A 22,550-nucleotide genomic window follows, 5' to 3' on the forward strand; every position below is an offset into this window, starting at 1 on the left:
AAATCATATAATTATATATCAATATATAATTTATATAATATAAAGTTTTAATATTGATTTTGCTTAAATTAGTAATAACAAATTAATGTTTGATGTTCCAGGGATATATCTATATTTTTCTTCACAAGAGAATATATTTCTTTATATATGAGAAATATAAAGAGAATAAAAGGAAAGGTCTTGATCACATTTCTTTTTAGCCTATTTTCTGTTCCATTTTCCCATGGAAAATAAGAAGCAAAAGTGACCTCAAATATGTTTTTCTTACAGATCATTGATGCACGCATATCATTTTGAACTCATGAATACCAAGAGAGCAGTCAGGGTTGAAATGGTATAACAGACCATTAGGAAACTCAGATATCTTCCCATACCTGGAAAAAAGTATATCCCCATCTTATAATACAGAAGCGTAAAGCACACCCTCCTTCATTACTATGACAAAACATGTATTGTCCATATTTATAAAATTATCTGCTGGTTGCATATTTAAAGAAGACACAGTAAGTTTTAATCATTGTTTATATCAGAGTAATCTTATTTAGAAGAGAATAGGTTTATTTACTTCAAGTAGATGGCATATTTGGAGCTCTACCTGGTGAAAACTGTGTTCTAAAACATAATCTGATTTAAAAAGGGGGGCAAAGCAAACACTCTAAGTCATGATAATGTGACCCTTCATGGATCAACAATGTTTAGAACAACTGAGTTGCTCTTATAATACAAAGGTTTGCTGGATAAGGCTCTAGGCTAAAGTGGAAAATTAAAACCCATTTTTCTTAATAGCTTTTACACTCATTTGAAAATATTGTCCCCAAATACTTCATTAAGTCATATTATATTTATGCAATTAGGTATTATATCTGTATAATTTTATCTCCCTTAGAACTGCCATTCTAATTTTCCTCCAATGTTTGCCTTTTAAGTTTGATTCTAAGAGCAAATAATCTCCAATTTCCAATGTCATGATAAGCTCTTGTCCTTTAAAACCATATAGCTATGGCCTTAAAAAAAAAAAAAGAAAGAAAAACAAACAAGCATTAAAACTTTTGGTCATAAATTTGCAAATGTGTAGAACACACACACTCACATGGATACACATGTAAAACATATGCTTCTGTCCCCTGTGTTTGAAACAACAGGGTATTTAAAACAAATACAGCTGGGCACCAAGAATATAACGTGCTGGGCAAACATATACTCCTATTAATGTAAATATATTCTTCGATGTTTCCTGCCAAGCCCCCTTAGTTATGAAAAGCAAGCAAGCCCCATTTCTCCCACAGAACACCCCACATAGTCTCAAAACAATCGCCCTTAGCAACTGGATGTGGAAGCAAGCAGAGATGAACAAAAGCCGCGGGGTTCCGGCTCCTAAGTTGCCTTCTCAGACCCTGACATTTTACAGCAGCAAAAGCAGGTCATGCTGGGCACTAGTTGTTTCTCGAAAAAAAAAAAAAAAAAAAAAAAAAAAAGATGTATAGTAAGGCAACTATTCTAGTCATCTGTATGTAGTAACTGCTTGTTTTGCCTCATGTAATTTGTGAGTCCTTGAATTTAAACTGAAGCATGTTAGGGATGTGTGTACCTCGCCAACCCCCCTCCCCAATTCGGGCTCATTCTTCCTCACGCTGCGCCCCTCTCCGCATCCCAAGATGTGACCTCAGGCTTCAGCGCGCTCAGTGCTGCCCGCTTAGCAGCGTTTGGGTAAATTTCAATTGAACCAGCCCTTAGTTCACACACACCCTCTACTCACTTCTCAGACACCGGCCCCTGCGGAGGGCGCGGTGGAGATCGCCACATTTCGCCAAGGTCTGGGACCCTAGGATGTTTCCAGGAGAGCTGGGAGGCCAAGTGAGGCCAGACACATAAATTCATGACCCCTCGGATCAGACTGGAAGCAGCCAGCGAGACCCCGAGGTGCTGCGGAGATCTTTCCCTAGCATTCTAGACTCAGACGCTATATCCCCGGGGGAAGCCAAGACCCCCCAGAGTAGAAAGATTTTCCCTGGAAGCCAGCCCACATGAGACTCGGGGAGCAAGAGGCAGCCGGCGAAGAGCGGGCCAACTTGCCGGCTCCTGGCGGGGTTTTCAGTGGCTACAGGTTGCCTGAGAGCGGGTTCCCAGCTCCCACGGGCAGGCGGAAGGCGCTCGGAGCGCTCGGAAGGGGACTTAGGGGGTGTGGGGCACTGAGAGACGGAGGGAGGGAAGGGGGAGCCCGAAGAGGCCCCAGGCAGGTGGGGAGATGGGAGAGATCCGGGGGCGCACCTCCCAACAGTGACCCACACAGACCTTGGCGCCGCAACCTGCGCTTCTTGAGGCCGAAGATGCGCACTTTGGAGAAGATATCCACCAGGTTGCCGTTGCAGAGCCCGCGGTTCTTGCTGGGGCTGCTCCGCCTCCTGCTGGCAGACGGCCGGTCCCAGTGCTGCTCCCGCGCCTGCCGCTTCTGGCGGATCAAGCCGCTGGCGATGGCCGCGGCCATGGTGGCCCCGGGAATGGGTTCGGGGAGGGAGGGGACCGAGGGAAGGGGAGCTGGGGACACGGGAGAGGGAAAGGGCGGCGCAGACGGCGGCTCGCCCTGGACGAGGCGGGGGGAAGAGGCCCGAGGGGCTGGGGAGAGGGGTAGGGGCGCTCAGTCCCGACTCGGACCCATCGCCCTCTCCGCGGAGCGCCGGGCCGGGCGCGCAGGTGCTCCCGGGACGCGGCTGGGCGAGCCCCGGGAGCCGAGGTCGTGTCGGCCGCCTCCCGGCCGCGTCGGAGCCGGGAGTGGGGCCGGGGCTGCGGGCACCGCCTCTCACCGCGCGCCGCCGGAGCCCTCTCGAGGGCCGCCACTGCCACTCGCACTGCCTTCTTGTCTCGCCCCCCTCCCGGGCTGGAGGTAGAGCCCGCTGCCTTCTTCCAGGGCACGGGATGGAGGGCAGGTCCCGGCCGGGTCTCGGCGCGTGCGTCCGTCTAGGGCAGGCTAAGCAGGACTCAGCGCCGGGCTTGCGCTGCCCCCCGGCCGGTGCCGCCGGTGCCGCCGCCGCCGCCCGCTCTCGGGTTCTGCCGGTGATTGTCAAGTGCTTTGGAAATCAGCATCTGGGGAGAGCAATCTTCTCCCCGGAGATCTCTAATCAAAGCGCTTCGTTCCCACCCCACTACACCTCCCTCCCGTTCCTCTCCTATGTCTTTCTTCAGAAAGAAAAAAAATATATATATATATATAGTAATGATTTAAAATAATAATAATAATAATAATAATAATAATAATAATAATAGAAAGCTAAAATGGATTCCAGGGGGTGGGGTGCTAAGAGGCTGAGCCAGAGCAGGTGGGGTTGAAGGAATATCGGTGCGCTTTTTCTTAGATGAAACTCGCAGGTTTCCGAGGCTTCCGCGGCTTGGCCAGGGCTTCTGAATCTTAACGTGTCTCCTGGTCCCCAGAAACTCTGGGCTGCGGTTGGAGGGCGAGGTGGTTTCCGCCCTCCCTGCTAATCCCTTCAGCGCCGAAACCCCTCCACCCCAGGAAGGAGGGGGAGGAAGCAGGGAGGAGAGTGTGTCCCGAGGAGGGAGGCGCCTCCACTCCTTATCCAGTCTACCCAAACTTGCTGGACTCTCCCTCTTGCTGTCATTTTGAGACCATAACACCGAGCAAAAAGGAGGGGGGTGGGGAAGGTGAGAAGCTATGCTAAGGTTGTACGTATGGAAAGACCCCTTTCCCAAATTTGCTCTCTAGCACTCAGAGATGCCAGCCGCTGTAGCTGCTACAAAGCAGCAGCTGGAGAGGATAATTGCCCGATAGCACACTGAAGAAGTCACCGCAGAAATATTAAGGGTGGGGGACGGTGTCACAGTATTCCAGGGACAACAAAAAGCAGCCAGACTGAGGAACACTCCAATTTGAGCTGTTGTCTTTGGCGTCCCCGGGTAGAGAAGCTCTGTCAGGGAGCGAAGCCATATGAACTGTGTCTGAAATTCAAATACAACAGCTGCTGCCTCCTCCCCTTGACTTCCTGTCTGTGTCCTGGCAGTGTTCTCTCTTGGATAACTGAAAATATAAAGGTCCAAGAGGAAGGGAGCAAGTGGAGGGCACCCTAGGAAGGAAGGTTGAGAGAGAAACACTTCATGCTTGGATGAATACAGATCTGTGGTTTCTAGGATACACTCGGAGTGACAGAGCCAAGTGTAGAATTTGCTCCTGTGGTTTAGTACCTTTTCCTCTTCCCTTTAAGCTGTTTGGCTTTGTCATTACAGGAAGGTAAAGAAAAGAAAGGCAAAAACTAGACTTCTCACAATCCAGTGTTAGGAAGGATGGAAGAAAGAAGATTCATCTGGTAATCAAGAGACTTTTAACAATCACTTCGGTGGTGACTGTTTAGAGCTGGAGAGAGGAGAGGCACACTCTGGAAGCAGTCCTAGGAACAGTTCTGGACCAACACACACGTTCTCTTTGTCTCAGAATAGGCAGTTAAGTCCCACAAAGACTTGCAACCAGGCAAGTGGGAGAAGCTCATCCGAGGGTTGATTACAGACTAGACACCTTCTGCTCTATAGAACTTATCCACAACCTCTCCATGTAAGCAATTAGTTCTCATCTGTTACTCATTGCATTTACTCCACATTAACTAGTAAGTTTCTTTGGTGGAAGAAAATTTAAAGGAAGTGTGTAGATTTGGGTCCAATGCAATTATCATTGGCTTTAGGATGATGTATATTTTATTTATTTATTTTTTAATTTTTTTTAACGTTTATTTATTTTTGAGACAGAGAGAGACAGAGCATGAACGGGGGAGGGGCAGAGAGAGATGGAGACACAGAATCAGAAGCAGGCTCCAGGCTCTGAGCCATCAGCCCAGAGCCCGACGCGGGGCTCGAACTCACGGTCGAACTCATGGACCGTGAGATTGTGACCTGAGCTGAAGTCGGACGCTTAACCGACTGAGCCACCCAGGCGCCCCTATATTTAACATTTAAGAACGTACTCTGTAAGCTCATTTTCAAAACCTTGCTGTGTTACAAAACAACCACAATTATTAAAAGGAATAAGCAGAAGTAATTTTGCCAGAAATTTGTAAAGCATAATAACCCATGAGATAGTAAAAGTAAAGAGGTGTTTTAACTATTTTGCTCTGTCTCTACCACTTTGTTTTCTGTTTTAGTGTCTGCGTTCTTATATTTTCACTAAGTGTGTATGTATGTTGTTTTGCCACGTTCCTGCTAAAAAAGGAAGGGTCATTCTGCAAAGAATGGCTATTTAAGTGTGTCTTTTTAAAAATTCACTGAAATAAATACCAATGAACATAAAGAGTAGGTACTCCTGCCTTACATTATTGAAGAAAGGTCATTTGGACATTTCAGACGTTATAGATTGGAATTTCCAAATGACTTTACAATTAAAATAAACATATTTATCTAAAGCAAGTGGTGAGTTTTTCAAAGAAGCAAAACGTTAAGTACAGTGACCTCTTACATCTAGTACAACATAATCTAGTTTGCCTTGAAAGGTTTTTTTACCCTATGACATATGTGTCTGCTATATTAATTTGGACAGATTAAGATTAAGCTTCTTCTTATTATATCTGTGTTAATGATTTCCTTTCCAGGCATTTTCTTATAGTGCAGTCTTTTCCCCAGCTCTTTGGATTGGGTAATTAATTGGGAGGTCGGTTTTTTGGCTCCTTCAGACCCCTCCTTTCACTGTTCAGTACCCTCCGGATAAGGCTGCGATTCAGCACCGCGGACAGAGATCCTGACCCGGCCCTGGGGTAGCTCTCTTAGCAAAAGCAAGTTCCCCTGAGTGAGGAGCGCTGGCTGGCTAGGAGAGTCTCTGATACTCTCCCTCTCTTAAAAGCAGCTTTCCACCTTTTTTTTTTTTTTCCCAAGGTGGAAAGGAAATTAATCCTCACAGCTTCCACTAACATTAATAACACTCCTCGTAGCATCAAGCCTTTCAGCTCTTTGATAACGAGAAATACTCTTTCTTTCCTGATGCTTTCCGCCCTGGCACAGCGTGGGGGACCGCAGGCTCCTCAGACTCAGGGCGTCTATGCAGACTGAATTTCACAAGCCTTGTGTGTGTGTGTGTGTGTGTGTGTGTGTGTGTGTGGTTTCCTGTTTTAAGGGAGCTTGGGGTGGAGACAACATTGGGATAATCAAGGTCCTTTAGCTTAATTCCTGTGTTTTTCTTTTACCTCCCCAAAACGCTGTTTAGTTGTTTACAGATCAAGGAGGTAAGGGAAAGAAAACGCAAGAGAGCCATCTGCTGTTTTAAGCTGTGATAAAAGTGTGTGCAAAGCTAGGGTGAAAACCCTTTCTGGGAGGGTGAATACAAATTCATATCTTGCTCTAATTCAGGAAATGATTTCTCATTCATGAGAACCACCCTCCCCCCCCCCGGAGTTATTAATTTCACCTTTGACTTTGTAAAAACAAACAAAAGTACCTTCTAGGTAGAGTGGCTTCTGACCAGGCTGTCAGGAGTCTAAACTCTGATTTCACAGCCTTGGTTCATTTCCTAACTCTGCTACTTCCCGGCTGTATAATGACCTCTAGTATGTTGCCTTAGTCTCTCTCAGCCTCAGTTTCTTCATCTCGAAAATTGAAATGATAATAGAATCTCCTTTTAAACTCTTGTGAGATCAAAGTTAGTAAATGAATGTAAAGATCCTAGTACAGTGTCTGACACTGTTAAGGTGCTCAAAAATGATACCTCTTTTTATCATTATTATTTTCCAGATCACTCATTCCTATCTTGTAAATTATTTTCCAATTTCCATGCTTTTTTCAATATAAAATTATATGTATTTTCAATTGTATTTCTTCATGTCCTAAATGGGTTCATAATAAGATTTAAAGTATTCAGTGTATGTATGTATGTATATATATATATATATATATATATATATACACTGTATGTATGTATATATATATAGTATGTGTATACATATATATACTGTATGTGTATATATATATATACTGTATGTATATATATACTGTATATATATATATATATATATATATATATATATATATGTATGTTTTGGAGAGAGAAATGTGAGTTCAAATCTTAGTGTGTAATTGACTAAATTTGTGAACTTGGCCCTATAAAGCCGTTTCCCCACCCAATGAATACTGATAATAAAATCATTTCCCGTCCTCATAGAGATTAATGTGTGGCTATGAGAACACAATTCCAAAGCTTAAAGAATTATGAAGCAGTCATTCATGAGAAGGTAATTATTCAAATATCTTCCCTGTGATTGGAGGTCTCCTGAAGATCTCATGCTCCCTTTGACCTCTCTACATTGCATACATTGTTCCCTCTACCTAGAATATAATATGAAACAGTTGCTAAAATCACAGTTGGAATAAGGCAATCATAGGCTTGACTGTGTGTCCTTGAGCAACTCATTTAAGCCTCTCTAAGTGTCACTTCCCTCTTCTGTCATAATAACACAATAAGGTTATTATGAGAATTCAATGGCAACATTATGTAAGACACTTAGAGTGTGCCTGTCACACGGGAAAGTCAACATATAGTAGCTATTGGTAAAAACTCTTCATCACTCCCTTCTTCACTTTTTCCATCTTTAATAAGAGGTCTCACAGGCATCTCATGCTTAATGAGGCCAAGATTAAACTCTTAGTCTTCCTTCTCAAACGTGTTCTTCTCCCATCTTCCCTATCTGTGGAATGACAACTCCATTCTTCTTGTTCCACAAGTCAAAAATGTTGGCATCATACCAATATCATTTCTTTCTTTCATATGCCATATGTAATTGCTCAGAAAAATCTACTCAGTCTATTTTCAAAATACATTCAAAATATCGTCACTTCTCCTTTCCTACCACTGTCTCCACTACTACCTACCACCATCATCTTTTGGATTATTATAAAAGCAACCTAACTGGTCTCCTAGGATCCACTTTTGCTCTTCTTTGATATGCCCTCAACACTGTGGCCAAAGTGTTGAAAATATAAGTAAGATTTTATCACATCGTTGTTCAAAATCTTACACCTCAACAGAAACCAAAGACCTCATGGTGCCTACAATATCCCATATGATTCGTTTCCACATCTGCCTTCACTTGTTCTCTGACATAATGTCTTCTTCACTTTCTTCATTCACCAGTTCCTGTTCCTCACACCACCTGGCATGCTCCTATCCTATAGCAGGACTTTTATACTTTTTCTTCCATCTGACTTTTTCAACCCCCTCAATTCTTTGCTCACATAGTATCTTTTCACGTGAGCTCTTCTCTTACAAATCTATGTAAAATAACACAGTCCATCTCTTCCTTTCTCCGTTTTATGGCCTACACAGCATTTACACCTTCTTAAAATTCTATATATTTCCTCGTTAATTTGGACTGTCTTGCTACTTTGAAATATATGAGGGAACATATTTTGTTTCTTTTGTCTACTGTCACATTATCTAGCGCTTAAGATGGTACCAGCGTAGGCACTCAGTAAATATCTGTTTATTGAAAGAATTAAGGAATTGGATACGTAGATAGGCATTACCAAATAAGAGGAATAGGAATCATGCTTATCCTAGGCTGTCAGGAATGAATTACTCCGTGGTACTTGATCTCTTTAAGCACCAAGGTATCTAAAATTCTATCTGGATTACACATAATCTCAACACAATAAAAAGGATACACAGTGAGTACTTGAGCTTTTGCTTGATGACTTAGACTCAATCTATGATGACATGTAGTTTGAATTCTGAATTCTAACAGGGATACCCTTGTGCTTTACTGAAAGATATGAGACTGATTCTACTTGAACTGGAGAGAACTGTTCTAGTGATCTTTTTTTTTAATCCAGTATTATTAACATAGAGTGTTTTATTATCTTTCATGTGTACAATACAGTGATTTAACAATTCTGTAAATCACAGTAAGTATACTCTTCATCCCCTTCATCGATTTCACTTATCCTTCCACCCACCTCCTTTCTGGCAGCCACCATTTTGTTCCCTATGTTTAAGAGTCTGTTTTTTTGTGTGTGTCTTTCTTTTTTCTTTTTTTTTTTCTTAAATTCCACATATGAGTGAAATCATATGGTATTTGTCTTTCTCTGACTGACTTATTTAAGTTGGCATATTACCCTCTAGATCCAGCTATGTTACCCCAAATGACAAACACACTAATTTGAAAAAATATATGCACTCCTGTTTTTATTTCAGCATTATTTACAATAGCTAATATATGGAAGCAACCCAAGTGCCCATCCAGAGAGGAATAGATAAAGAAGATGTGGTATATATACACAATGGAATATTACTCAGCCATAAATAAGAATGTGCTACTGATCTTTGTGACTTATCCTCCCATACCCAATTTTCTTCCTCACTTTCACATTGCCAGTTGACAATATGCACCTTTGCAAACTTGATACATGTAATCCATTATAAATTAGAAACATTTATGGATGTATTTATCAGAAGTATCTGTAAATATAAAAGTAACTGAATTTTAATGGAGGAAAGTATATAAACAAGAAAATAAACAAGAAAATTAGTCTTATTAATGTTAATTTCATTAGCAATGGTGCTTTTTTCTCCCGACTTCCGAGGTTTTGCTAAGCTCTAGGGGACTTTGTTGCATAGGCTGCTTATGTTCCAATGGTTTACTTAAAAAACGGTACATAATTTTTTAGTTTGTTTCAACTTTAAGTAAACAAAAAAGGCCAAAGAATATATTTTGTGACCTTGATATCTATATTAGATGCTATTTTTCACGAAGTAAAATTTTTGTTTTACTTTTGTTTCTGCCATTGCCACAGCCACTGTTCCAACTTAACCAAATCCATCAAATCTGCAAAACCATTGATTTTAGGACGCATTATTATTTTAAATATGACAATAAAAGACAAAGCTTTACTGAAATATACCATGCCATACATGATAAGATGTATACCACTTTCAGAGATGTTTATACATATAGTGTATTTGCATTTTATAATCAATGAAGTATGGTATAATGGCACCATATAACTCTATAAGTGAGAATTATACTCTTATAACCCTGTTGTATTCCATATTTTGCTTAGACATCACACATCTTCTGTTTAAAACAGACTGTGCTTCAGAGCACCTGTAGTCTAAAACATCTTTGGTTTTATTGTTGTTGTTCTTCTTGTAATTTCTTTTTTTCTCAGTGTGTCTGAATTGGAGGGATAGATAGGGTGGAAAAATATTCTCGAAATATTTCCTGTTTACTTATTTGATCATCTGTATACAGTGAGTGACACATTCCATTTTGTCATATGGTTTCCCTTGTGAGTCAATCGCTTGTGGACATTTTAAGTATCTCCTAAATTAAGGATTAAAATATGAGTATCCAACATTTTTTCACAAATAAATTATTGCAAACTAATTTGAGAGGAGCTAAAGTGGAGTTAAAAAGGATATATTGGCATCTATGTTTTTATCCTTTTTTTCTGGATAAATGGGTTCTATTTGAAAATGTATAAGATAATTCTGATAATATAGTCAATACTGATGTCCCTCTTCCTTTTTTACTCATTTGGAAGAACATCAAAAAGTAATGTTAAGATGCACTTGGGACACATTTCCAGCTAGTTAATTAAGATTAAATACCTACCCACTAATTAAAGTTCAAATTCAAAATCATATTTTTTTTCTGTGACAGTATTATTGACTTTTATTTTAGATTCAAAGAATAATCTAAGTGGTTATTAAAGTATCTTAAATTAATTTTGCTTTACTTTTGTTTCTGCCATTGCTACAGCCACTGTTCCAACTTAACCAAATCCAACAAATCTGCAAAACCATTGATTTTAGGATGCATTATTATTTTAAATATGACAATAAAAGACAAAGCTTTACTGAAATATACCATGCCATAGATGATAAGATATATACCAGAAATAACTGATTGCATTAATGTTAGAACAATCTTACTGATGCATTTTGCTGGATACATTTATTTCTAGTAAGCAACAGATTTCCATCTTCTAAAAAAACCTGGAAGGAATTTTATTGTCACTTAATATTTTGATTCAATAAAGAAAAAGTGAAAACTATTGGTACCAAAAACTTGTGAACATTCTTTCCTATAGAAGCAATACCAGATTGATACTAGCAGATGGTTTAACTTTACAAATCTAGCGTATTTTTTTAAATCTGACTAATACATTGGAAAAATGTTCTCAGTGGCTTCCAGCCTTCTATATTAAATTAAACCCAAAATGTGCATAGCATTCATTTCAGAGTTGTGAATATGGACATATCTTTCCGTACTCTAAATAAGTAGTGGGAAATGATAACAACACTAATTTTAGTAATATATCGGTTAATTAGTTTTTTTTAAAAGACAAATATCTTAAAAGAAAAAAATATGTCCAAAAAAATTGAGAAATAAACATGAATTTATAATCTCAGTGCAAAGATTCTGTGTGCACATATATATAATCTTACCTATAGTTGACATGGTAAACAATATCTGTGCAATGATTCTTAGAATGGCCACTTTGACAGCAATTAATTGCTCTAGACTGATTTTGTTCTTTGTATTTAGTATATACAGGCTAAACACATACATAAGCATGTGTGTCTGCACACACATGTATACATGTACACACACGTGCACATAAGCATGTGTTCAAAAACACATAACTCGATTCCTCACTCTGGCAAAGAGAATTATGAAGCAATTATTTTCCAAAGGAAAATGACTTGCAAACTCTAAGAATCAACTTCAAGACTCTTAGAAAACTAGTTTCATTACCACGTTAAGAGTGGGCAATATCTCTCTAAATTTACCTTTGAATTATTTTCGATAATGGTTGAGTGGAAATTAAGGATATATTTATAGATTTTAGCCATAATCCATTAAATGTAAATTAAGACTACATCTCTCTCAATTCTTAAAACACCGAAATAATATTTGCAGTATAGTCTGTGAAGAGCTTGCTTTACCATGTATTGAAGTAGGTATCCTGATCTCCATTTAGTAGAAGAGGAAGGTAAGCCCCTGACGTGTTAAATGAGTCCTGTGTTTACTCTGGTAGGAAGTGGAGGAGTCAGATCTTAAGCTCCTGCTTTTCCTACCACACTATGTCCACCCAGCACTCAGCTATTGACAGCATAAGTCTCTGTCACAGCACCAAGTCTAGTAATGGGGACTCATATGGGATCTGAGGACTTTCAGCAGTTTCATGGATGGATTTTGTATTATCTGTGATTCCCCTGAATTTATACTAAAAGGAAAATGATGGTATGCAAGTGGACTTTATGCCCACTGGCTCACAGTGTTCATCCAATTCTTTTTTTAAAATATTTTTAATGTTTATTTATTTTTGAGAGAAAGAGAGGGGGGCAGGTAGGGGCAGAGATAGAGGGAGACACAGAATCCGAAGCAGGCTCCAGGCTCTGAGCTGTCAGCACGGAACCCGATGCAGGGCTCGAATCCACGAATGGCAAGATCATGACCTGAGCTGAAGTTGGACACTTAACCGACTGAGCCACCCAGGAGCCCCAGTGTTCATCCAGTTCTTAAGGAGACCTCATCTAAAGCAAGAATAAGAACCACAAGTGTAGAAGGAGGCAATAATAATAGTAATAGTAATATAACAGAATGGGCACATAATACCCATTGATAGGTTTTCTGACTATAAAAGTTATACATGCTCATTGAGAAATAATTGCAACATAAAAACAAATGATAAACAAAAACCAACTCTGATCCCAACATGAAAACTTTTAAGTGTATTTTTTTCTGTTTTTTTTTTTTAAATCATTACATGAAAATTTGCTACCCTATTTTTGGCACAGTTTAGTGACTGAGAAGACATAATTGAGTAAAAGCCAGTGTATCAAAGCATACATTTTAACTTATTAAAAAAATGTTTTTATTTTATTTTTGAGAGAGAGAGAGACAGAGCACAAGCAGGGGAGGGGCAGAGAGAGAGGAAGACACAGAATTCGAAGAAGGCTCCAGGCTTTGAGCTTTCAGCACAGAGCCTGAAGGGGCCCAAACATGAACCATGAGATCATGACCTGAGCTGAAGTCGGGCACTTAACTGACTGAGCCACCCAGGCACTCCTCAAAGCATACACTTTAATTATATGACCTGGAAGTCCATCAGAAACTACCATACTCTAAACACCGGCAAAAACCTCTTACAACTCAGAAATCACTTTCTTCTAAGTTTTGCTGTACATGTTCTGAACTCTGGAACCAGTTCTCATCTTAGTGTTCAGACTTTTAGAAAGTCTAGCTAAATATCTTAAGCCTTAGGTTTCTGGAAAAGTTTACGTGAATCCTCTTCTGATCTTATAATCTACCTCCTAAGATGACACATGTGAAAATAATTTCCAAAGTACAATGCACCTACAAAATGTTATAAATCGATGCCATATTCTTGAGCCTCATCCTATTTAGTATGTAAGAACTAAAAATTTAGATCCTTAAATTATTCCCTTGAATCTTCCTCAATAACCTATATGTTTCCTATTGTTTCTGTAACAAATTACCATAAAGTCAGTTACTCAAAACAACACACATTTATTCTCTCCCAGGTCTAGAGTTAGGAAGTCTTCAATCAGTCTCATTGGGTTTAAGATGTCTACAGAACTGGTTCCTTATGGAAGCTCTGAGAAAAGAGTCTGACTGCTGGCTTTTTGTTTGTTTGTTTGTTTTCTAGAGGTGAACTTCATTCCACTGTTCACAGTCCTTCCTTGTTTCTGCTGTCACATCTCCTACTATTGATTCTGATCCCCCTGCCTCCCTCTCACGAAGATGACGTGGGGCCCACCCAGGTGATTTGGGATAATCTGTCTCAAAATCTTTAGTTTAACAACATTGCAAAGTCCCGTTTACTATATAAATTAGCATAACCACCAGTTACATAAATTAGGACTTGGACACATTTGGGGGCTATTATTCAGCCTACCAAACCTACCCTGTATCTAAAGCACATGGAAATAGAGCCCTGCCTACCACTTGACAATTACCCACCCAGCCCCAGTACCACAGACAGGATAACTGCTCCAGAATGACAGATTTTAAATTACAGTCCTGTAAAGACACATATATATACATATATACATATATATTTCATATATATACATATATATTCATATACATATGAATATATATGAAATATATATGAAATATATATGTATATATATACACTTAATACCAACTGTTTGCTTGATTGAATCTCTGACTACCGTCTGCTTCTGTATCTCAGTTGCTTTATTCCCTGCTCAGGATGATGTCTTGTCATTGGCCACGCCTCTCTGATACCACCTGCTTACCTGAATTTCTTACGACTTTAATTATTGCATCTCTCAGGGAAAAAAAAATGTTGTTGAAACAGAGCCACTGTGCTCCCCCATGGGTTATGAGGATGCATTTTCTGAGTCCCACATAAATCCATGAAAAATTTAATTTCTTGAGTTTAAATCATGCCTTTCATGAGATTTAGGGCCATGGAATCGAGCTGAATAAAACTAAGGCCAGACATGTGATGCTCTACAGGATGAGGTTTGGAGCCTAAGGCTATCACCAAATGAAGGAAATAGATTCTGAAAGCCTTTTTTTTTCCCTATTCCATTTTCATTTTTATGTGGCTGTAGGGGTAATAGATAATTGCTGTTTCCTTGTAGAAATTTAGACTGGCTCCTTAGGTAAGAATTTGCTTTAACTGTAGATTTGACACTAACTACAAACGAAAGGTATACTTCAAGTCAAAGATTTTTAAAGGAATCAAATATTTCCCTGAGCTTGATGTGGACAGGGAAAAAGGAATCTCATAAAAAGAACTCAGGCAGAACACAATGGAGAATTTTGCATAAGCAAAGTTTTGGGCCCTGGTCTCTAAATTTCTCTCTGCCTGCTCCTTCATCCCTGTTGCCCTTTCTCTGAGTTTCTCTGAGCTTTGAAACTGGTTTCCAGAGATGAGGTGCACAATGGTTGCAAGAAGTTTTTGGCTGTGAGTCAAAACCAGTAGATACACTGCTTTGCAGGTTTCATATTTTTATGCCTAATTGGCAACACCAAGACATATCAGCAAATGGATCTCTCCCTGATGGGCAGGGATGAACCGTTCAAACAATTATTTTTTCCCTGGACGCAGTCAGCTGGGCTAAGGAGAAGACAGCTCAGGCCACACTCACAGGCCAGTGCTCATCCCTCCATAAAATAGGCTTAGAGATCCTCTCAAGAGATTTCGTTCTAGCAGGAAAAGTCACAGCTTAGTTCGTGCCAGACATCTTGGACTATAGACAGGAGACAGCAATTTAACAATGTTTATACTACAAAATTTCCATTTTAGCCCTTGGTGCCTTACTGAAAGAGTCAGACAGATATTCAAATGCTGCTTTCTGCTTTTTAGGTATGCTTTGGCAGAAATAAACCAGGTATCCTCATTCTCTGACATTTGTTGTAGCTTCTGTTTCATGACTGTAAAGTGCCCCTTGACATGCCCCTTTGAAAGGTGCATTTGACCTTCCCTCAGTGAATTCATGCCCCTGGTCATGGGGATAAAAGGTAGAGAATCTAGTGAAGGGTACTGTGATAGCATTGTCTGGAGACAGATGGTGGCTACACTTGTGGGCACAGCATAGCATTTAAACTTGTCAAATTACTGTGCTCTGCACTTGAAACTACCATAACACTGTGTGTCAAATATACTTCAATAGGAAAAATAAAAGTTCCTGCCCACCGACTCCAAGCTTCTCAACCTCCAGGGATGATCTCTTGGATCCTTAGCACTCCCAGCCATCCCAATGCAGAGCTCCTGACTTCAGAGCCTCGAACATGCCCACACAACACAGGTACTGGATCAGTGTTAGTCAAAGGGAGGAAGAGAATAAGAAAGGAATAGCCTTGGGTTCTAGGCTTTTGCTCTCATTTCCCCACTCCCACCATCTCATGGCAGGTGACATGGAAACTTTCCAAAAACAGTATCTTCTCTAAAGGAAGCTACTCTTACTCTTGGAGCACGAAAAGAAGAATGAGGCATGGGGACGTCCTCAGATCTCTGAATTTTTGCTAATCTCAACAGACATGGAAAATCACTATATGTGCATCAGAATTACATCCTGTTTCTCAGTGCTAATTATTTATGGATTTGAACTAAAATCTTAATTTGTTATGTTATATCCCTCTTTTCCATCTTTAAAAGTTAGAATAAGGAGTAACACTAGAGATGATTGAATTTAATAACCCCATTTTACTAATCAATAAACTCAGGCCAAAGGAAATTAATTAATTTAGTAAGTTAAATAAGAGTTAATTAATAAGCTAACTGGCCTGGACGCCATAGCTCCTGATGTCTTGTGCAAGGGCCTTTCTTTGCACCCTGCTACTTCTTCCAAGAGCTTGGCTTCACTGGAGAAAAATACCCACCACACTGTCTCCCTTGCACTTCTGGAACACAACTAGCCTCTCTCCCTTCTTGCTAAGAAACAGACCATTATTTTTTTCTGTCTAGATCCTCATGTGATTCTTAAATAACCTGAGTTGTCTATGAATTACAGTTGACCCTTGACCAGCGTGGGGGTTATGGCTGTTAACTCCGCACACAGACAAAAGTCTGTGTTTAACTTTTGACTCTCCCCAAACTTTACTAATAGCCTATTATTGATGGGAAGCCTTACCAATAACACAGTCAATTAACACACACTTTGTATGTCATATGTATTATATACTGTATTCTTATAATAGCATAAGCTGGAGGAAAGAAAATGTTATTAGTAACATCGTAAAGAAGAAATACATTTACAGTTCTGTATTGTATGTATCAAAAAAAATCTACTTATAGGTGGACCCATGTACTTCGAACTCATGTCGTTCAAGGGTCAATGCACTGTTATTTGACATTTGCACATAAGCTCATATAGGTCAATATATTCTTAAAAGAGATTATTTTTATAAAAATATATATTTGTTTACACGATCAATCTACATTTGTGCATCCATTCATTAATTCACTCAATTAACAAATCTATTGAGTACTAATTTTCCACCACTATGCTTGACCCCATATTCTAGATATTAGTAAAAAGTGCATCTACACTCGAGCAGCTCAGAGTATAGGGGAAGATGGTTGCATATGTGTGTGAGACCAAGTGTTACAGATGCTGTGTGTAAGGTCTTTGCAAGAAGAGTGGAGAGAAAAGTCAATTCTACCTGTGTGGGCCAGGAAGGGTCTCCTGAAAACAGTAACACTTCAAGCTGAGTTTTAAAATATGGGAGGGGCTCCTGGGTGGTTCAGTGGGTTGAGTGGCTTCAGCTCAGGTCATGATCTCACAGGTGATGAGTTCAAGCCCTATGTTGGGATCTGTGCTGACAGCTCAGAGCCTGGAGCCTGCTTCAGATTCTGTGTCTCCATATCTCTCTGTCTTTCTCTGTCTGCCTCTGTCTCTCTCAATCTCAAAAGTAAATAAACATTAAAATATGGGAGTTATTCACCAGATGAATGAAGGGGACATAGGGATTCCAGAGAAAAGATGTCAAATGAAGGAAATGTCAAGTTAAGACACCTTAATGTGTGAAGGCAGGTGAAAAAGCTCTGTGCACCCTAACCATCTAGTCTGTGTTGGGAGAGGGGTACAAAGAGCCTCAGCTGGTGGCCAAATTAGGAGTCATCCGTCATTTGGAGAAATTTCCACCAGCTGTAGAACCAGCTGAACAAATAAATATTATAGACTGAGTCACAGAGAAATGCTCTTCCATATAGATTTGTAACATGACCCATGAATTTACCTGTGTATTTTCATGTCATCTTGCTATCTTCACCCTGTGCTTTCCCCATACTTTCCTGTTAATCTGAGCGGCAGGGTCGTTGGAGTTAAAATGTGCACAACATGGGATATATGTGTGATATGTGTCGCTCAACACATACATAAACACACATAAAAATAGACTGAAATGTTTATCAATGTGTGGTGGGTTAGCACTATTTATTTATTTATTTTTATTCTTTGCACTTCCTCCCCAGCTTTTCACAAGGAGCCTGTGCTACCTTCATAATCATAAAAGGTTAACATTTTTAACAGAGATGTTTGTTTAGAATAAATAGGAGGACAACACATACATAAAGAAGAAAACCTTTACGTTGAGCTGAGGAACTAGCTGTGGACAGCCATCATATGATTAGATTATTCTTCTAAATTTCATACAAACTTAGAAATCCTTTCAACGTGAGAGCATCTTCTATTTTTGTGGTATCTAAAGCCTTGCATTTAGAATTCTTAAACGTCAACATTCTTCCCTTTCCTTTCCTGCTTTCAAAGATGTAAAATATTATTGTTCCAATAAGATTGTTTGAAACAAATAAAAAACCAAGAAAAACAATAACATATTTTTCCTTGAAAAATCAAGATTGCAATCTGTAAGACAGCCTTCAATATGGCTTTTTAGAATCTGAGTAACATTATTTATGGGTTGAGAGTATTTACAAGGTCTGGTGTCATAAACAGCAAGTTTAATTTCCTGTAATAAAGTATTGCTCTCTTTAGGGCCACACCTTGGCTCCTTGATAAACAGACCTGATTTTATTTATAGCACACTCATGTCCCTGTATTCCAATATTAACATATACTGATAAACACAAAAATAATCTCTGTCACTGGGACACTCGGTTCTCATGATGCCTTCTGTGTGGTTATACAATCACACAGGTTCTTTTTATTTTACGTAAGAGGGATGTAGTCACTTGCAAACTTTTCTCTGCCAACTTTCCTAGTTAGTTGGTATCAACAGTTCAATTTTATTTTCTTTACAGAAGTAAATTATTCTATACTGTGACAGTCCTTGCGCATTCAGTTTAGATTCACGTGTGTGTGTGTGCGCGCGCACACACACACACACACACACACACACAGACATGTAAACAAATATTGTTAAACACTCTGGGTCTGTCAAGAAAAATAAAAATAACTTCTTCTACATAGAGTTCCAGAGACTCGATTGTTCAATTCATATTACTCTTCTGCTCAGAATTTCCTAGGAAGAAACCTTATAATCATCTAGTCCTATTTTGTTCTCATAATCCTTTTAAGAGGTCATCTGATTTCCATTTGAACTCTCCAATGACTTAGGATCCAACAGTTCAAGAATCCTCTCCTTTTTCACATGCCTTGAATTTTAGAAAGCTCCTCTCAGGATTGAACCCAAAGCCCGATTTTGTATTGCCCACTGGAATGAAATACGATTCCTTCTTCTACATGACCGTCTTTAAGCATTTTATCACAACACAAACGGTCTGTATTTCTGTCCCTCTAGTTTTAGTGCATACATTGAAATAACACTGACCCACCCATGAGAGCTATCGCCAAGGTCACACAAACCTACAGATGTTTTTCTGCTGGTCTCTAGAGTTCAAACAAACCCTTTCACTCTTGCCTTCTCTTCTTCCTTGTGTTTGGCTTCCTAAGTCCTTATACCTCCCCCCACATTGTCTCAGTTTCAAGACTTAATAACACGCATTTTTTTCTCTAGGCCTTTCAGGGACATTTTAGTTAGTAGTATACGCTCACTTTCCTTGGCACTTCAGAATATACATTTGGATATTCTCTTTAGTTGCAAACACTGAGACCTCAAAATGAAGCTGCATACATCCTAATTTTCTTAAAAACACTGAACTGGCTGTTCACCTCTCTCCTCCTCCATTATGTTTGAAAAATGAGGGAGATTCTTAGCTTCCCTCAGTCTTGTCTGTTTTGTTCACTGCTCATACAATGTGCCCCCAGAGTCTGGCATCATGCTTGGCTCACAATGACTCAGTGACTGGTTGTTGCATAATTTTGGAACATTTATTTCCTCTGGGTGAGCTGGACAGGGTGCTGATGGCCACAGTAAACCCTCAGGTCAGAGACAAGTGGGGTAAAGACTGCAGTGGGTATGCACCCATCACTGTGTCCAGTGGCTGAAGGAAATGGTTGATCCACCCTGAACCTTCCCAATGCATCCATAGTCTTTTTCATATCACTCCCTGTTATACATTTATTATTTTAGTCCAGTAGAGCTTACAGCTGCTGTTTGTGAGAATAACATAAGAAACTCATCAAACTAACCTCTGGGGATGGGTGGTCCCCAAGCATAAAAACCTTCTCTAAAAGCTCTCTGAGATCAATATTAAATTCTATGATATTATGTAAATGATCAGAACATTTCATTCAAATTAAGGGCACATTTTTTTCGAAGGTTTTGTGAAAACATATTTCTTTCATGTGCTGACCTGTAACCTTGCTCTGTAATTTTTCTCTTAGCATATGGAAAACAAAGTTCTTTAATGGAAGACAGTCTGACACTTATTTTGAACCCACTGGAAATGTGCACGCTGTTCTTTTCATCATTTTTTTATATAGGAAATCATAATGTAAAATAAAAAATATCAAACATAATTTTATCAGAATAGTTCTGGGGAAACTTTGATTCTTGGGTCTCACGTAATGAGTGGCTGAGTTGAATTAATTCAAGCTATGGGCAAACTTCCTAGAATAAAGCATTTTTTAAAAATAATAAAGTTTTTGTCAGTCAGTTGTCCTTACCCACTTTTGCTAAGTCTCTCCATTTTTTTTTATTTACAGGAAGTTAAATTAAAAAAAATAAAGCACTTAGGAAAATTTCTAAGGGCAAGAAGCAGGTTCTAAAATTCTAGGCCAAGACATTTTTGTCTCAGTTTTTAACACAAGGGACAAATTTAGAGGGAAGATAAGACTCCAAACAGACGATTTTTGTGGTCAAATTTGGTGAAGTGGATGTTAAAATCCAAGGGTGAAACAGGACCAGCTAACCAGCTATAAGTGACAACCTGAAGTACTGTTTTCTGTCATTTGTTTATTTTTCCTTTCTTAAAACAATGTTTTCTTTAACCTTAATTTTTCAGTCCATCAATCTCTCTCTCTCCTAATTGGTTCTTCAAAACACAACAGAAGGAAACAACACAAATGTCCATCAATAGGAAAATGGAAAAGAAACTGTGATATATTCATAGAATATAGTACATTTAAAAAAATACCAAATCACTGCAGTACACAATAACAGAATAAGTCTCAAAAAAAAAACAACCCACATTATTTTGAGAAGTTAAAGAAGGTAGACAGAAACAAGTAAAATTGTGACTCCATTGAAAAAGTGCACCTGCTATCTGTAGACATTAAGAGTCTCTGAGGTAGGGGGGCCCCTAGGGGGCTCAGTCGGTTGAGCGTCCCACTTCAGCTCAGGTCATGATCGCACAGCTCGTGGGTTCAAGCCCCACATCGGGCTCTGTGCTGATAGCTCAGAGCCTGGAGCCCGCTTCAGATTCTGTGTCTGCCTCTCTCTCTGCCCCTAACCCACTTGCATTCTGTCTCTGTCTCTCTCAAAAATAAATAAAACATTAAAAAAATTTAAGAGTCTTTGAGGTAGGGATTGGCTGGAAAGGGGTAGGGGGCTTTCTGGGCCACTAGAAATACTCTCTCTTAATTTGGGTAATGGTTATAGGGATGCATACATTTGCCAAAATTCATTGAGCTGTATACCTAAAATATTAGCATTTTTATTTGTGTATGTTATACTTCTATAAAGTCTTATTAGAAGAAAATTTTAAAAAAGCAGCAAAAGAAACCACTCAAAGGAACTGGTAGCTCTGAGCACAATTACAGCACATGGAGTCTCTCTGAAAGTCCACATTGCCTCACTCTACACCATTATCTCCATTCAAGATCCTCTGACTGTGGGCAGAGATGGGGGGCAGGGAAGGTGCAATGCCCCCCTGCCATAGACAGACCCCAGGTGGTTGGATAATTCCATAGTCCAAACAGTTACAAAGGAAGCCCAAATCTAGCTTTTGTATTAGACTCATGAAGCTACAAAAACACATTATAGAACCGTAGATCCAGTACATTGAAATCAAAGAGAAGGAAAGAAAAGGCAATTATTCCCAAGAATACATTTTAATAAAACATTTCCTGCTGAAGTTGAAAGCAGGAAGCTCATCACTTTCTATAAGTGGGTTTAGGCAAATTGTGACTGAGTTGATATAAGACAATTATGCTCCTTCCAACCCCTTCAGGGCTGCCTCCAGCAGCTCCTTGGTCTCCCGACATCCACTTTTGAGTGCCTACTGTCCAGGCAAAGTTGACCCCTCACATCCCACTAAGGGACTGGCCAGGTGCTTTCTGGTCTTCATGCCCGAACTGCTTCCAATCACAACCCCAGCATGCACACATTTACACAAAACCCAAAATGCACACCGATGTCGGTCCAGCAAATTGTTCCTTTTCCCCAAAGGGCTTCTTAGTTATCATCTAGTTATTGTGGTTGGTTCATCTGAGAATGCATGAAATGCATTCCCTTTTCCTGCTCAGGTAACGTGTTTTAGTTTTTAAAAAAAGAGCTTTAAATGGTGCATAAAATCTCAAAAGAGTAACATATTGGTAGTCAATGAAGGAAAAGATTTTGAAGGCTGGAGGGTGATGATTGAAAGAGTCCTGCCATGATCCCAAGTATCCTGCACAAACTAATATTTATTGAGTGCCAGGCACCAACAGGAGCGGACCCTTAACATATATCATCTCTTTTAATCCTTGAGACAACCTTGAA

The 22,550-nt window shown here is 39.6% G+C and overlaps 1 protein-coding gene across 8 annotated transcripts in view; it reads right to left on the reverse strand.

Annotated features, from left to right (window-relative positions):
- FGF14 (fibroblast growth factor 14) overlaps window positions 1-22,550 on the reverse strand; it is a 612,361-nt gene that overhangs the window by 170,315 nt on the left and 419,496 nt on the right. The window contains exon 1 of one of the 8 annotated variants that reach the window (XM_015544672.2): window positions 2,293-2,485. The exons of the other annotated variants lie outside the window; for them this stretch is intronic. Coding sequence (XP_015400158.2) covers window positions 2,293-2,485 — 193 coding nt within the window. Of the gene's footprint in view, window positions 1-2,292; window positions 2,486-22,550 lie in introns of those variants that run through there. 8 annotated transcript variants of the gene reach the window in all.

Source organism: Panthera tigris, chromosome A1 (genome assembly GCF_018350195.1).
Source record: "Panthera tigris isolate Pti1 chromosome A1, P.tigris_Pti1_mat1.1, whole genome shotgun sequence".
NCBI lineage: Eukaryota > Metazoa > Chordata > Mammalia > Carnivora > Felidae > Panthera > Panthera tigris.